The sequence below is a fragment of the Leptonychotes weddellii genome, chromosome 13 (assembly GCF_054177405.1).
Source record: "Leptonychotes weddellii isolate Sample4059 chromosome 13, ASM5417740v2, whole genome shotgun sequence".
Lineage (NCBI taxonomy): Eukaryota > Metazoa > Chordata > Mammalia > Carnivora > Phocidae > Leptonychotes > Leptonychotes weddellii.
Window position 1 is genome coordinate 57,676,793 of NC_138381.1, and position 13,115 is coordinate 57,689,907.

The 13,115-nt window shown below is 62.7% G+C and overlaps 2 protein-coding genes across 2 annotated transcripts in view; one reads left to right on the plus strand and one right to left on the minus strand.

Moving 5' to 3' along the window:
• Positions 1 to 8,295, plus strand: part of LZTR1 (leucine zipper like post translational regulator 1) — a 16,426-nt gene extending 8,131 nt beyond the window's left edge. The window contains exons 7-21 of the mRNA XM_081802512.1: positions 458 to 513; positions 800 to 998; positions 1,902 to 2,103; positions 2,395 to 2,550; positions 2,693 to 2,803; positions 3,182 to 3,274; positions 3,456 to 3,551; positions 3,632 to 3,797; positions 3,990 to 4,159; positions 4,345 to 4,501; positions 5,272 to 5,398; positions 5,495 to 5,644; positions 6,258 to 6,363; positions 6,450 to 6,530; positions 6,783 to 8,295. Of these exons, the coding sequence (XP_081658638.1) occupies positions 458 to 513; positions 800 to 998; positions 1,902 to 2,103; positions 2,395 to 2,550; positions 2,693 to 2,803; positions 3,182 to 3,274; positions 3,456 to 3,551; positions 3,632 to 3,797; positions 3,990 to 4,159; positions 4,345 to 4,501; positions 5,272 to 5,398; positions 5,495 to 5,644; positions 6,258 to 6,363; positions 6,450 to 6,530; positions 6,783 to 6,899 (1,987 nt within the window). The 3' untranslated portion in view covers positions 6,900 to 8,295. The remainder of the gene's footprint in view (positions 1 to 457; positions 514 to 799; positions 999 to 1,901; positions 2,104 to 2,394; positions 2,551 to 2,692; positions 2,804 to 3,181; positions 3,275 to 3,455; positions 3,552 to 3,631; positions 3,798 to 3,989; positions 4,160 to 4,344; positions 4,502 to 5,271; positions 5,399 to 5,494; positions 5,645 to 6,257; positions 6,364 to 6,449; positions 6,531 to 6,782) is intronic.
• On the minus strand, positions 7,555 to 11,577 carry THAP7 (THAP domain containing 7). The gene is made up of 5 exons (XM_006744500.3): positions 11,481 to 11,577; positions 11,229 to 11,308; positions 10,633 to 10,788; positions 9,939 to 10,079; positions 7,555 to 9,747 (listed from the first exon to the last, which is right to left on the minus strand). Exons 2-5 carry the CDS (start codon positions 11,306 to 11,308, stop codon positions 9,183 to 9,185), a joined length of 942 nt encoding a protein of 313 aa, XP_006744563.1. The 5' UTR covers positions 11,481 to 11,577; the 3' UTR covers positions 7,555 to 9,182.
• Between the last annotated feature and the right edge of the window lie 1,538 nt (positions 11,578 to 13,115).

Sequence of the window (13,115 nt, forward strand, 5' to 3'; positions counted from 1 at the left end):
GTGAGGGATTTGGGGGCCCAGAGGGGGGTGGGGAGCAGGGAGGTGAGAGGTTTGGGGGTTCAGAGTGGGGTAGGAGAGGTAGGGAGGTGAGGGTTTTGGGGGGCCAGAGTGGGGCAGGGGAGGCAGGGAGGTGAGGGTTTGGGGAGCCAGGGTGGGATGGGGAGGCAGGGAGGTGAGGGGTTTGGGGGTCCAGAGTGGGGTGGAGAGGCAGGGAGGTGAGGGTTTTGGGGAGCCAGTGTGGGGTGAGGGAGGCAGGGAGGTGAGGGGTTTGGGGGTCCAGAGTGGGGCAGGGGAGGCAGGGAGGTGAGGGGCTTGGGGGGCCGGGATGGTACAGGGGAGGCAGGAAGATGAGGGGCTTGGGGGGGGCCGGGGTAGGGACTGCTTTGTTCCCCTTGCCAAAGCCCAGCTTTGTCCTCAGCCTCACCCTCCTTGCCGACTTCCTGCCCGATTCCCGCAGCACTTACCTAGTGACTAAGGGCTCTGGGCTTCTGATGGCAGCACGTCCGGTGACTGGTGCAGCTTGGGTAGAATCCACCCTTATTTGAACACCGCGAGTTCAGCCTGCTGGCAGGTGTCCTGCTCGCTGCTCTTTCTGGGCAATCTGTCTGACTGCTCCATTGTCTCCCCCCTGGGGTGTCTTTCCCTTGTAGTGATGATTTTTAGCCTCAACTGTTAGAAACTGGGCCCATGTTAGGTGGGCGAGGTGGGGCTTTACGCTGTTCTACAGAAATTAATCTATGAACCCTCATTCACGGAAGAAGTTTCAGGAGTGAAAGTAGTCCCGATTCAGCAGTGTAAGTCTCGACCCCGAGCACCGGGTCCCAGGAGGCTCTGGCTGAGCTGCCTTCCCTACCGCAGGTGGCTCAGAGCGGCGAGATCCCGCCGTCCTGCTGCAACTTCCCGGTGGCCGTGTGCCGGGACAAGATGTTTGTGTTCTCGGGGCAGAGCGGAGCCAAGATAACCAACAACCTCTTCCAGTTCGAATTCAAGGACAAGACGTGAGCACCCTGGTGGTGGGACCCGTGGTGGGCACCTGCGTCTGTGGCACAGCCGGGCAGGCCGGGTTTGGGGGGCCGGGGAGCTAGGAGCGAGGAAATGTGGGTGCCCTCAAAGTGCGCAAGCAGGCCCCTTGGGGTGTGGCTGCGGCTGAGCAAGATGGGGCTTGGCTGGCCTCTGTCCAGTGTGGAGGACGGCTCCTGCCCGGCGAATGGCCTGTTCAGTGCCACCAGTAACAAATGTGGCTGGTATAGATCTCATACCGTGGCAGAGGACGAGGGGGGTGCTCAGGCCCCGACAGCCTCCAGCCTATGCTGTCCTTAGCTGCAGGCCAGCCCTCATGATGGGGACCGAGTCCCAGCACTGGCGCAGGCCGGGCATTGGCTCTGGGGAGGGAACAGGGAGCTTCTACTGCAGGTCACAGAGGCTCGGGAGGGGACTTGGAGCTGCCCTGGAGGCCAGAGGTGTGGGCTGGGAAGAGAAAGGTCAGGACATCCCAGGCAGGGGGAGTCCCGCTGCCACCCACCCAGCTCTCCTGTCCCGGGCTGGCCGGGCCTGAGAGGAGAGCCACGCTGCACGCAGGCCTGCGTCTCCATCCTGGCCTCAGTGCTCACAGCGGTGGGCCACAAAGAGGGCTCAGAGACAGCGGGAACAGATCTGGGGAGGTGGCGGACATTGGGCCACCGCTGCTGCCTGCTTTATGGCTGGGGGACAGAAGGGGGCTCAGGCAGGGCTGGTGCCAGAGCGAAAGGGGATGAGGGGCATTGGGTGTATGCACTCTGGCCCTCCTTTGAGCCGGCTGGTCGGCCCAGGGCCTGCTGTGGGGAGGCCTCAGGACCCAGGTGGAGGCCGTGGGGGAGCAGGAGCCCCCACCCTGGCACTGGTTCACTGTCACGGGCCCCCAGGTGGACGCGCATCCCCACGGAGCACCTGCTTCGTGGCTCCCCGCCCCCCCCACAGCGGCGCTACGGGCACACCATGGTGGCCTTTGACCGCCACCTGTACGTGTTTGGGGGCGCGGCAGACAACACGCTGCCTAATGAGCTGCACTGCTACGATGTGGACTTCCAGACCTGGGAGGTCGTCCAGCCCAGCTCCGACAGTGAGGTGCGTGCTGCCAGGCACGGTGGCCACCCTGGGCCCCTGTTCTCCATTCTCGCAGCCTGCGGGCTTGTAACACTTCCCGTCACGTCTGCACGGTGTCGAGGATGTTCTCCCAGAAGCCCACCCTGTTCTCCCTGAAGCTCCCCCTCTGAGCCATGCCGCGAGGGCCCTCATCCTGTGGCTCCGCCCCTCCCAAACCTCTCGCTCTTGAACAGGGTTGGCAGGAGGTTGGTGTCTGCTGCCTTGCCTGGCCCTGGCGGACTGGTCCCACGCCCGCATGTCTCTCCCCTCCAGGTCGGCGGGGCTGAGGTGCCAGAGCGAGCATCTGCTTCCGAGGAGGCGCCTGCGCTGGCCTCTGAGGAGCGCGGTGGCTTCAAGAAGTCCCGAGATGTGTTTGGCTTGGACTTTGGCACCACCACAGCCAAGCAGCCTGCCCCGCCGGCCTCCGAGGTGAGGGTCGGCGCCCTGACTGCTCTCCATCACCCCCCACCATGCCAGTCCTGTGGTCAGCCCCTCTCACAGATGGGGAGACTGAGGCTCAGAGAAGTACTCGTAGGGGTTACTTATCTGCCCCCCCCTCCTTTCTGCCCAGCTGCCAAGCGGAAGGCTCTTCCATGCGGCCGCTGTGATCTCGGACGCCATGTACATCTTCGGGGGCACCGTGGACAACAACATCCGCAGTGGGGAGATGTACCGATTCCAGGTGGGGCTCATGGGCTGAGTGCAGGGGGGCCATCCAGGGTGGACGGGTCCCAGATGATGGAAACTGAGGCCCAGTGGGGGTGGGGGGCTTGTCCAAGGCACCAGAGTCAGGGCTGTGTCTGGTGGGATGGCAGCCTGCCCGAGGAGTCTGGCAGACGGGATGGGGGACTCTAGGCCGAGGGCAGTCTGAGGAACCTCCGTGCAGGGTGGGGAGGGGGCGGCATTGGGGGCTCAGAGTGGAGTCCGCGGAGGCCTGGGAGCTGGCTTGGGCCAGGGGTTGGAGTCGGGCTGAGCTGGGCTGGAGATGCGTGGCCCGGAGGAGGGCAGGGCCTGGGCCAGTGGTGGCTTCCCGTGGCAACACTGGGGTCTCCTCTGGCAGTTCTCCTGTTACCCCAAGTGCACGCTGCATGAGGACTACGGGCGTCTGTGGGAGAGCCGCCAGTTTTGCGACGTGGAGTTTGTGCTGGGCGAGGTGGGTGCCCTCCCCATGCCCAGCCTGCCCGCCATGCTGCAGGGTGGGGGCTGTGCACCGAGGCGCGCCGGCCTCCCGCTCGTGCCTGGAGCTCCGGACCCCCTCCTCGGTCTGGCCGGGCCTCTGTCCCTGCCAGGAGGAGGGTCCCGTGCTCCCCACCGAGGCGTCGTTCTTGCTACAGAAGGAGGAGTGTGTGCAGGGCCACGTGGCCATTGTCACAGCTCGAAGCCGCTGGCTCCGCAGGAAGATCGTGCAGGCGCGGGAACGGCTGGCCCAGGTGAGGTGCTGCCCAGCCCCCTCCGGCCAGGGCGGCAGCATCCACGGGGCGCCCCTGAGCTCCCCTTCCTCTCCCTGCAGAAACTGGAGGAGGAGGCAGCCCCGGCTCCCAGGGAGGTCCCTGGGGGGGCCGTGGGGGGGGCCCGGCCGCCCCTGCTGCACGTGGCCATCCGCGAGGCTGAGGCCCGGCCCTTCGAAGTGCTCATGCAGTTCCTCTACACGGACAAGATCAAGTACCCGCGGAAAGGTGTGCTGAGGAGGGGGGAGCGGGGAGGGGGGCAGGTGGGCAGCCCGAGGCTCGGGGGCCACGACCACCCATGGCCACTCGTGCGGTGGAGCTGCTGCCTGATGTCCCAGAGCCCCGGACCCTGTCCTCCCTCCTGCCCTGCACCTTGTTCCCCTCCCCACGTCCCCGAGACTCAGGAGCTCTTGGCTGCAGGCCACGTGGAGGACGTGCTGCTCATCATGGACGTGTACAAGCTGGCACTGAGCTTCCAGCTGTGCCGCCTGGAGCAGCTGTGCCGACAGTACATCGAGGCCTCCGTGGACCTGCAGAACGTGCTGGTCGTGTGCGAGAGCGCCGCCAGGCTGCAGCTGGGCCAGTTAAAGGTGCGGGCCCGGGGGGCACGGCCCACCCCGCCTACCGCCACCAGCCCCCTGTCCCCCACTGCCAAACTCCCCCCCACCCCCCGCAGCGGCCCCCTGTGCCCCCTACCGCAAGCCATCCCAGCCAGGCCGCCGCCCCGTCGGCCAAGGCCTGACCCTGCCTGCCTGCTCCGGCTTGTGTGTCCCAGGAGCACTGCTTGAACTTCGTGGTGAAGGAGTCCCACTTCAACCAGGTGATCATGATGAAGGAGTTCGAGCGCCTCTCTTCCCCACTGATCGTGGAGATCGTGCGGCGGAAGCAGCAGCCGCCTGCCCGCGCCCCCTCAGAGCAGCCCGTGGACATTGGTAGGGACCCAGGCCCCATCCCTGGGGGCAGCACACAGGGATGGCATTCGTCTTGGGTGGAGACGGGAGCCACGGCAGTACCCGCCCGGCCTCCAGCGTGGGGTCTGGGTGCAGGGGACCCGGAGCGCTCCTGGGGCTCGGGCAGCCAGCCAGCTCACTGGAGGGAAGACGCCCCGCCCCACGGGCACCGACCGAGGCTGTGCGCCTGAGGGCGGGCAGGCTCCTGAGCCCGTTTCCGGAGGCCGGCACGGGGCCCCTGTCTGGCAAGGGTGGCTGCCCTGACTGACCTCAGCTTTGAGGGCTTCCGTCCGGAGCAGCGTGCTCAGGTCACAGTGACTAGTCGCTGAGCTGCTCTTCTAGGCGCGCCCGCCCTTGGGGGCCTGATGAGGGGTAAGCGCGGTCCGAAGACTTCAGACGTTCCTGGTGCCTCCCTTGTCCCCACCTAGCCCGGGAAGGGACAGCACTGTTTCCTTCATCCCCTGACTCCCCGGGCCCTGTGCTGCCTCTGGCCGTGGGCCCTGGGTGACATGTGGCGGGACACAGTGTTTGCCAGGCCCAGAGGGGGCCCAAGCGCAAGGGCGGGGAGGAGGGCTCACAGATCAGACTCTGGGGGGCGGGCCGGAGTAGGGCCTCTGGCCCCGGGGGCAGGTTTGTTCAGAGCAGCAACATGGGCAGATGTGCAAGCAGCAGTACGGTGGCTCGGGGTCTGCTGGGGGGCGGGAGGCATCTGCTCAAGGCCCCTCCACACTATCCCCTGGCCTCCCCACCAGGCACATCTCTGATCCAGGACATGAAGGCGTACCTGGAGGGAGCAGGTGCGGAGTTCTGTGACATCACTCTGCTGCTGGATGGGCACCCGAGACCGGCGCACAAGGCCATCCTGGCCGCCCGCTCCAGGTGGGTGGGTGGGGGGGGTGTGGTGGCGGGGCCGCCCAGGCCCCCGCCCTGCCTGCATTTGCTGAGAGCCAGGACTCCCCCCGCCCCTGTCTGCAGCTACTTTGAGGCCATGTTCCGGTCCTTCATGCCGGAGGACGGCCAGGTGAACATCTCCATTGGGGAGATGGTGCCCAGCAGGCAGGCCTTCGAGTCCATGCTGCGCTACATCTACTACGGTGAGGTCAACATGCCGCCCGAGGACTCTCTGCATCCTCCCCCGCCAGGGGCGCTCCCAGGGCCCACCTCAGGCAGCTCTGGAGACCGGCAGGCTGGTCCTGGCTTCCCTGGTGCCTGGTGCTCTCCCGGGGCTCCCTGAATGGGTTGGTCGGCAGGCACGGAGGGGTCTGCAGCCAGGAGGGGTGGGTGGGTTCTTGACCCTCATCACTGCCCAGACGAAGGGGTTGGTTAGCGTTGTGTGTGACAGGTGAGTAGACCGCCATGGAGGGATTCCTGATCGTGTCACTTCTTGGGGGTCTGAACTGGGTGCGAGATGCCTTTCCGAGCTCTGTGAGGCCATGGTCCGTCCTGCGAACGGGCACGTGGGTGTTTTCTTGGGAGAGGCTTCCTGTGTTTTCTTCGGGTCTGGACTAGGGCCTTCGACCCCGAGTACTCCAGAGTCCATGTAGAGAGCGAGTTGGATTGGAGCCCCAGGCCAGTCCCTTGTGCTGGGGTGGGTTTCCTTGTTCTGAGCAAGCAGGAGGGGCTCAGGTTTCCTCGGCCCCTGCTGGGCCTGGGGCTCCAGCTGCACCCTCCCAGGGGAGATGGGCAGGTGGCGGGAGGACGAGCTCCTTGGGCCAGCAGCTCCTTAACCAGCCCCCAGCTACCTGTTTGCGGCCCCCTACTATTACGGCTTCTACAACAACCGGCTGCAGGCGTACTGCAAGCAGAACCTGGAGATGAACGTGACGGTGCAGAATGTACTGCAGGTAGCTCACTGGCGCCCACGGGCCTCCCTGAACCTGGGCGGGCGGGCGAGAGAGGGAGCAGTCCCTCAGGGAACCTGCCGTTGCAGATCCTGGAGGCGGCTGACAAGACGCAGGCGCTGGACATGAAGCGGCACTGCCTGCACATCATCGTGCACCAGTTCACCAAGGTCAGGGCCCTCCCAGCCCCGCGCTCACCGCCCACGCCTCTTCAGGAGCCGCTTTCCCTTGGCCTTGCCTTGGCCGGGTGCGGGGTGGGGTGCGTGGAAGCTGCTCATCTCCTGCGGCAGGGGGCCCAGCCCCTTCCACTCGGAGTCAGCCGTGGTCTGGCTTGGTGGAGCTCCGGGGAGACCCCGAAGCCCACCCGGCCCTCCCGTGAATCCGGTCCCATCCCGTTTGGGCCTTCTGCTTGCCTTCTGCAGGTTTCCAAGCTGCCCACACTGCGCTCGCTGAGCCAGCAGCTGCTGCTTGACATCATAGACTCCCTGGCTTCCCACATCTCCGACAAGCAGTGCGCAGAGCTGGGCGCCGACATCTGAGGGCCCACGCGGTGCTGGCCCACTCGAGAATAACCATGCCCGCCCTGCCCACTGCAGACTACGCTGAGGCCCAAGGCAGAGTGCTTGGACCTGCCGGCCAAGGGGCAGGCTGCCCAGAGCCTCCAAAGGGAAAGGGGACACGGGGGCTCTGCCCCATTTCACTGCTGAGGACACAGGTCCCACAGGGAGTTGATGGTGAAACAGGCCCCCCAGGTGGAACCCTCTCCTCGGGTGGGGGCATGGGTGGGAAGCCAGGGCCCAGCAGTGGGAAAGCCCACCACGGAGCTGGTGTGGGGCCGCCCATCCGGCAGGGACTGTGCATGGCTTGAGGATCTGGCCACTGGGTCCTAGTGCCAAGGTCCCTCTGACGGGAGGGGGGAGCTACACAGTACCCCCTCACCTTCACCGAGGTTGCTGTAAGGGCCCCTACTATCACCTGGAGCTTGTGGGTGGGCAACAGTAATGGGCACGTGGAATCTGACTCCAGATGAATTTTGGGGTGTGAAGGGCCCTGAGTCAGTCAGCTCCTAGCCTGAGGGGCCCGCCACTCTGGCCTGGGTTAGGCTTCTAGAGGGGTTGCAGGATCCCACCCCACTGTGTGCACATCAGGGGCCCCCAGCTGCGCCAGGGAGAAGTCAGTGAAGATGCCCCTGGGTCCCCATCTGTCCCTAAGTATTTATTCTTTGTCACAGACATGCCATTAAGACCATAGTAGTGCTAATCCACTACACACATCTCATGGGCATAGGCCCTCCCTGAGGTGAGGACGGATCAGGTGGCCCAAGTGCTTGGGACCGGCCAGTCCTGTCTAGTTCTCTACCCGTGTCAGCAACTCCTGGCCCCATCTGGGGTGACCCAGTTGTGGGGGGGCGGGGGAAGACTGGGGGGGAATCCAGGCTAGCCCCTCCCCTTTGAGGGGAACCCTGGAGCCCCAAGGCTGCCTTGCCCCCGCATCGTTCCCCATCCCCATCCCCCAACAGAAGGCCCTAGGAGTCCACCCTAACGCAGAAAGCACTGTTCTGCCTCCTTCCTGGCAACAAGAATCCCAGGGACCCTTCTACCCTGGCTACCAGGAGGCTACTTTGGGGGAAACAGTCCTTCACATCCTCCTCCCAGTTGTGCCCCCACGCAAACATGGCGCCTGCCTCTCCTCGGCCCTTGAACCCCAGGTGCTGTGTACAGACAGATGGGGAGCCCCAGTGGCAGGTGGGCACCCTCAGGCAAGGGGAGTCCGTAAGGCCGTCAGCAAGCTAGGAAATGGCCCAGCGCAAGGTGAGCCTCTGTGAGCCTGGAAACCCCAGTGAATGATCTGCAAACCCTGCTCTACAGTGGACCCTTGTAACCGGTCGCTTGACTTTCTCTGATAAACGTATGAATAAATGAACTTACACACCAAGGATCCTAGAAAGCCAATTTCAGAACATTGTGTGGCACTTTCCAGGACTAGGGAGAATTCAGCTATGCTCTTGGGGCTACTGTGGCTGAAGCCCAGCAGGGAGGTTACGTGTGCAGTTAAAACCAGCCCGCGCCCTGAGCCGTTTGCCACCATCACAGACGCAGGGAAGCCTATGTTCCAGTCAATTTAAAGACAGTGGGGACTCAGGGTGAGGCCAGGATTGCTGCCCCCAAGGCTGCCTCCAAGCTTCCCCACCTCTTCCCAGACCTCTGGGGACTAGAAGTGTCATTGCTGGGCCCTTACTACTTGCCAAGCATATAGCGCCAGGTCAGAAATTGCTGTCTTTGTCCGTTTTTCAGATAAGCCAGGCCTAGGGGTAAGGGGTGGCTGGTCTGCAGGCTGGGGTTGAAGTGCCGTACCGTACTGACTTCTGGGCAGACCGGGCCAGTGGATGGAAGCCATGCAGGTGTCCTTGCAAACAGAGTCTAGCCTGGGTTTCACGAGTGTTTTCAAAAAGACGAGACTGCGGAAGCCTGGGCTGTTTCAGGTACCAAGGAGAGGAGGGTTCCTGGTGCTGCCCCTGGCCTCTGCTCACACCATCCTGTCCCTCAGAAAACCCTGTGGGGCCGGGAGTTGCATGAGGAGGGGCGGGCAAGAGCTGCACTTCTTGCTCTCCACAGCTGAGAGCTCAGACTCCAGGGGAGGGGCCCCAGCTGCAGCTGAGCCAGATAGCAGGGCCTCCTAGAATCCACTTTATTATGGCATCTGGCAGGTCTGGTGGACACAGCTCAGATTGGGTCCTTTTCCAGGCAGATTCCAAGGGAGGAAGAGGCCGACTCCTCGACAGGTAGCCCTTCAAGGGAGCCCTGGGGCCAGCAGCCCCTCCCTCACGCCATGCTGCTGCTCAGCTGCATGGCAAAGTCCTGCACGTGCTCCTTCAGAGTCTGGCGGGCATCTGCCTGTGCCCGCTTCTCCCGGGCGCGCTCCTGCTGCAGCTTGCTCAGCCGTAGCCGCAGGCGCTGCTCTCGCCGCTTGCAGGCCTGCAGCTGGCGCTGGGCCTTGTCCAGGGCATCGAGTGCGGCCTCAGCCCGCCGCTTCCAGAGCAGGGCGCTGCCCACCTGGTAGCTGTGCTCATTCTGGATGTAGGCGCCGGCCGGGGGGGGCAGGCGCAGCATGTAGGCTGAGGGTGAGACGGGCCGGGGCTCGAGGGGGGACGGCTGTCTGTCAGGCTCCCGCTCCGGCGAGGGCTGGGCGCTGCAGCCTGCTTCATCTGCCTGGGCACCCAGGGGCCCCAGGAGGTCTGCAAAGGGGCTGCTGAGGCCAGCCTCCAGCCTCCCAGTGGGGGAGGCAGGCAAAGCAGCAGGGGCTGAGGCCTCTTCCACGGGAAAGCAGGTGACATCAGCAGGTGGAGGTGGAGAAAATGGAGTCGTGGGCCCTCGGCCCTCAGAGCAGCTGAGAGAAGAGAGAGAAAGAGACTAATAGGCCAGGCCAAGGCCTTGCCAGACCCCACTTCACCAGCCCACTGAGCCCACTCTACCAGCTCAGAACCTTGTCCAGCAAGATTGCTGACAGACACCCTAAATAAACCCCAGTCTCTCAGACTTGGGGTGGGAGCAAGGCACCCTCCACCCAAGCACACATACCGCTTCCTGCATCGCCGGAGCCGGCTGACGTCAGGGGGGCCAGGTGGATAACTGTGCCCCTTGGTCTTTGTTGTCCGACGTAACTTGGAGAAAGATTCAAATATCGTGGGAACTGCCCCCTCCTTCAGCCTGTGATACCCACTGTGGGGGAAAGCAGCCTGGATGAGATGGAGAACACATACTGCCACCCAGGGCAACCTGCAGGGCACAGAGCTAGCATGCCCCCAGCACCCTGGACCAGGCTCTCCCATGCTAGCATTGTGGGAGGTGGGTAGACATGCTGCAATCACTTAATTTAGGGAATACCAAGTTAGGTAGAGTTACACCCATTCTCTTCCCTGCAGGACTCCTCAAAGTGAAGGTGTGTAGAAAGGCTGCACTGGAACTAGGCTGACCAGCCAAAAAGAAAAATTTCATTGTGGACTTGCTGGGAGGACTTGGGTTCTAAGGAACAGCCTCTGAAAAAGCTAATGTTTTTCTCCCTTGTCACTGGCCCAGTTATCCTGAGGGGATGGGTCTTCCTGTCACTGAGGTACAAAGCTGGGAAGAGGCAGCGACGCTGGGAACCAGGTCTGTCTTGTCCCCCAGCCAGTGACTGCAGGACCCTCCTCCTCTGGCCCTACAGCTGCCCCAATCGGCCAGCTACTCTGATGCTTCAAACCCTGCCCCAGCGGTGGCCGCCAAGGGAGCTCACCTGATTCCCACCAGCTCAAAGCAGTTTTCCTCGAAGTGTTTGGAGCAGAAGTAGATGTACTCGGAAGCCGGGTCCCACAGGCCCTGGCCGCTGGGGTCCAGCCGCTGGCAGTTGGCCAGCCACAAGCCTCGCCTCGGGTTGTCCTTCTTGGGAAGTCTGCGGAGCCACAAACCAGTGAGCACCAGGGTGTCTGCAGCCCTGGGCTCCAGCTGCCCAAGCTCTCCAGGAGGCAAGGGCTGGTCCTGCACATGCCGCCACCAGACCTCCCTTCAATTCCGGGTAAACACCGTCCTCCCAAGCCCAGATGACGAAACTGAGGCCTCAGGGAGAGCAACTTCCTTAGTATCACCTAGTAGGTAAGAGGCACAGAACAGAAGGCCCCAGGCTCGTGGATCTCCCGCGCTTCCTCTCCCATCTAGATTCAGTCGCACCGGCACCGCCCCCTTCACCCTTTCCCACCTACAAATACAAGCCTCGCGCCAAACAGAGGGAGGCGCACGCGCAATCGTGGCTCCACGGGGGGGGGGGCGGAGGAGGGAGGGGAACGGGCGCATGCGCCCGTGAACCTTCGCGCGCCAGCACGCACGCGCGCTGACCTGTGGAAAGAGATGCCGCGGTTGCGCGTCTCGCGCGTGTCCCGTGTGCAGCAGCCGGCGGCGGAGCAGTGACGCGGCATCTGGGGAAGAGGCGGGAGCTTGTTCGTGGGCGGCTGTCCAGGCCCGCAGGGGCCTCACGCCCCCAGCCGCCGCTCCGCTCCAGGCGGCCTTGGCCTGCCGGGTCTCCCCCGGCCCGATCTCCCCCGAGCCCCGTCCCAGCCCGTTCTCCTGACTCCCGTCAGCGGCACTCACGATCTCGCCATTGCTGCGCCGCCGAAGTCTCGCGAGGAGTGGCGCGCGGTGGAAGTTGGTACCATAGAGACTCGGAAGAGTGAGGCGCTGGCCGGAGGGGCGGGGCGGGCCCCGGAAGCGGCGGGAGCGTAAGGTCGCCGCCGGGTCTGCGCGGCCCGAGCCTCCCTGAACGCTAGCGCCGTCGCACACGTGGGTCCCTCTTTGTCTTTCGGGGTAACTCCTGGCACCCAACGAGCGGCCTCGCTTGGCGGCGCAGAGTCCCGGCCTACGGGTCTGGCGGCGCGGCAGCGGGAAACCGGCAGGGTCCTGGGACCCATGCTGGCTCCCGGGAAAGACTAGACTGCAAGAAAGGAAACTCCAGCGAGAACAAAAAGGGGCCGGGGTGCGTGATCAAAAGAACCTGACAAAGTCCAGTGTTCACAGCTTACTCCGGGAGAGGTGCCTATAAATTGGATGGGTGGGCGGTGGGCACAGATCACATTTTGGGAAAATGTAATGGGCAGAAGGTTCTGTTGTAGTTCCTTCCGGCAGGGAGGCGGCCGAGTTAGGGATAAAAACAAAGGCCAAGGGGCGCCTGGGTGGCCCGGTCGGTTGAGCATTCCGCTCTTGGTTTTGGCTTAGGTCATGACCTCAGTCAGGGTCTTGAGATGGAGCTCTACTTTGGGCTCTGCGCTCAGCGCAGTTGACTTGGGATTCTCCTTCCCCCTTCCTCTGCCCCTTCTGCTTGTGATCAATTTTTCTCTAAAATGAAGATGAATAAATCTTTTTTAAAAAACCAAAGAGGGGCGCCTGGGTGGCTCAGTTAAAGCGTTTGCCTTCGGCTCAGTTCATGATCTCGGGGTCCTGGGTTGCCCCAGTTTGGGCTCCCTGCTCAGTAGGGAGCCTGCTTTTCCCTCTCCTGCCCCCCACTCGTGCTCACTCCCTCGCTCTCTCTCAAATAAATAATAAAAGAAAAAATTAAAACAAACCAAAAAAACCCAAAAACAAAGGCCTTGCTGGAAACAGCCTCAGTAAAGGAGTTTGCACTAGGGTGGGGCTGCCTCCCTGGGCCCTCCCACAAGACTGGGTCAAAGTAGCCACTCCACATTTAGAAAAACAAACCAGATTACTATTCCACTTTCCAAAGGAACATCAAGAATAAAAAGATTTAAGAATAACCAAAGCATTTTTCCTAATTCCCTCAGCCATGCCTTTTGAAGCCGCCTTTCTAGGGGTAAAGTAACTAAACATAGACAAACGTGCTTGGCTTTTTCTGAGAGGAAACATTTTTTCCCCCCTGGAAATGCACTTGGAAAAGGCAGGTATCTGTATCGAGAATTCTGTCAAGGTGCAGCACAAGGGACACGATGCTTCAATACAGAAACTTTAATAGATAAACACATCTTGTAATGTTATAGTGGGGGCGATGCGATACAAAGGGATGGTTGCCAGATGCACTCCCATTCAGTATTCTTCCCCTTCTTCGGCCTCTGCTTCCACGGAATCCACACCCACCTCTTCATAATCTTTCTCCAGAGCTGCCAGGTCCTCCCGGGCCTCAGAGAACTCCCCTTCCTCCATGCCTTCCCCCACGTACCAGTGCACAAAGGCCCGCTTTGCGTACATGAGGTCAAACTTATGGTCCAGGCGGGCCCA

Bases quoted from the DNA above. Each gene is read 5' to 3' on its own strand.
- THAP7 (XM_006744500.3), bottom strand. From the start codon at position 11,308: ATGCCGCGTCACTGCTCCGCCGCCGGCTGCTGCACACGGGACACGCGC. The intron at 10,789-11,228 runs GTCAGCGCGCGT...GTGGCTCCGCAG, and splicing joins CGCGGCATCTCTTTCCACAG to ACTTCCCAAGAAGGACAACC. The intron at 9,748-9,938 runs GTATGTGTGCTT...CTCTTCTCTCAG, and splicing joins CTCCGGCGATGCAGGAAGCG to CTGCTCTGAGGGCCGAGGGC.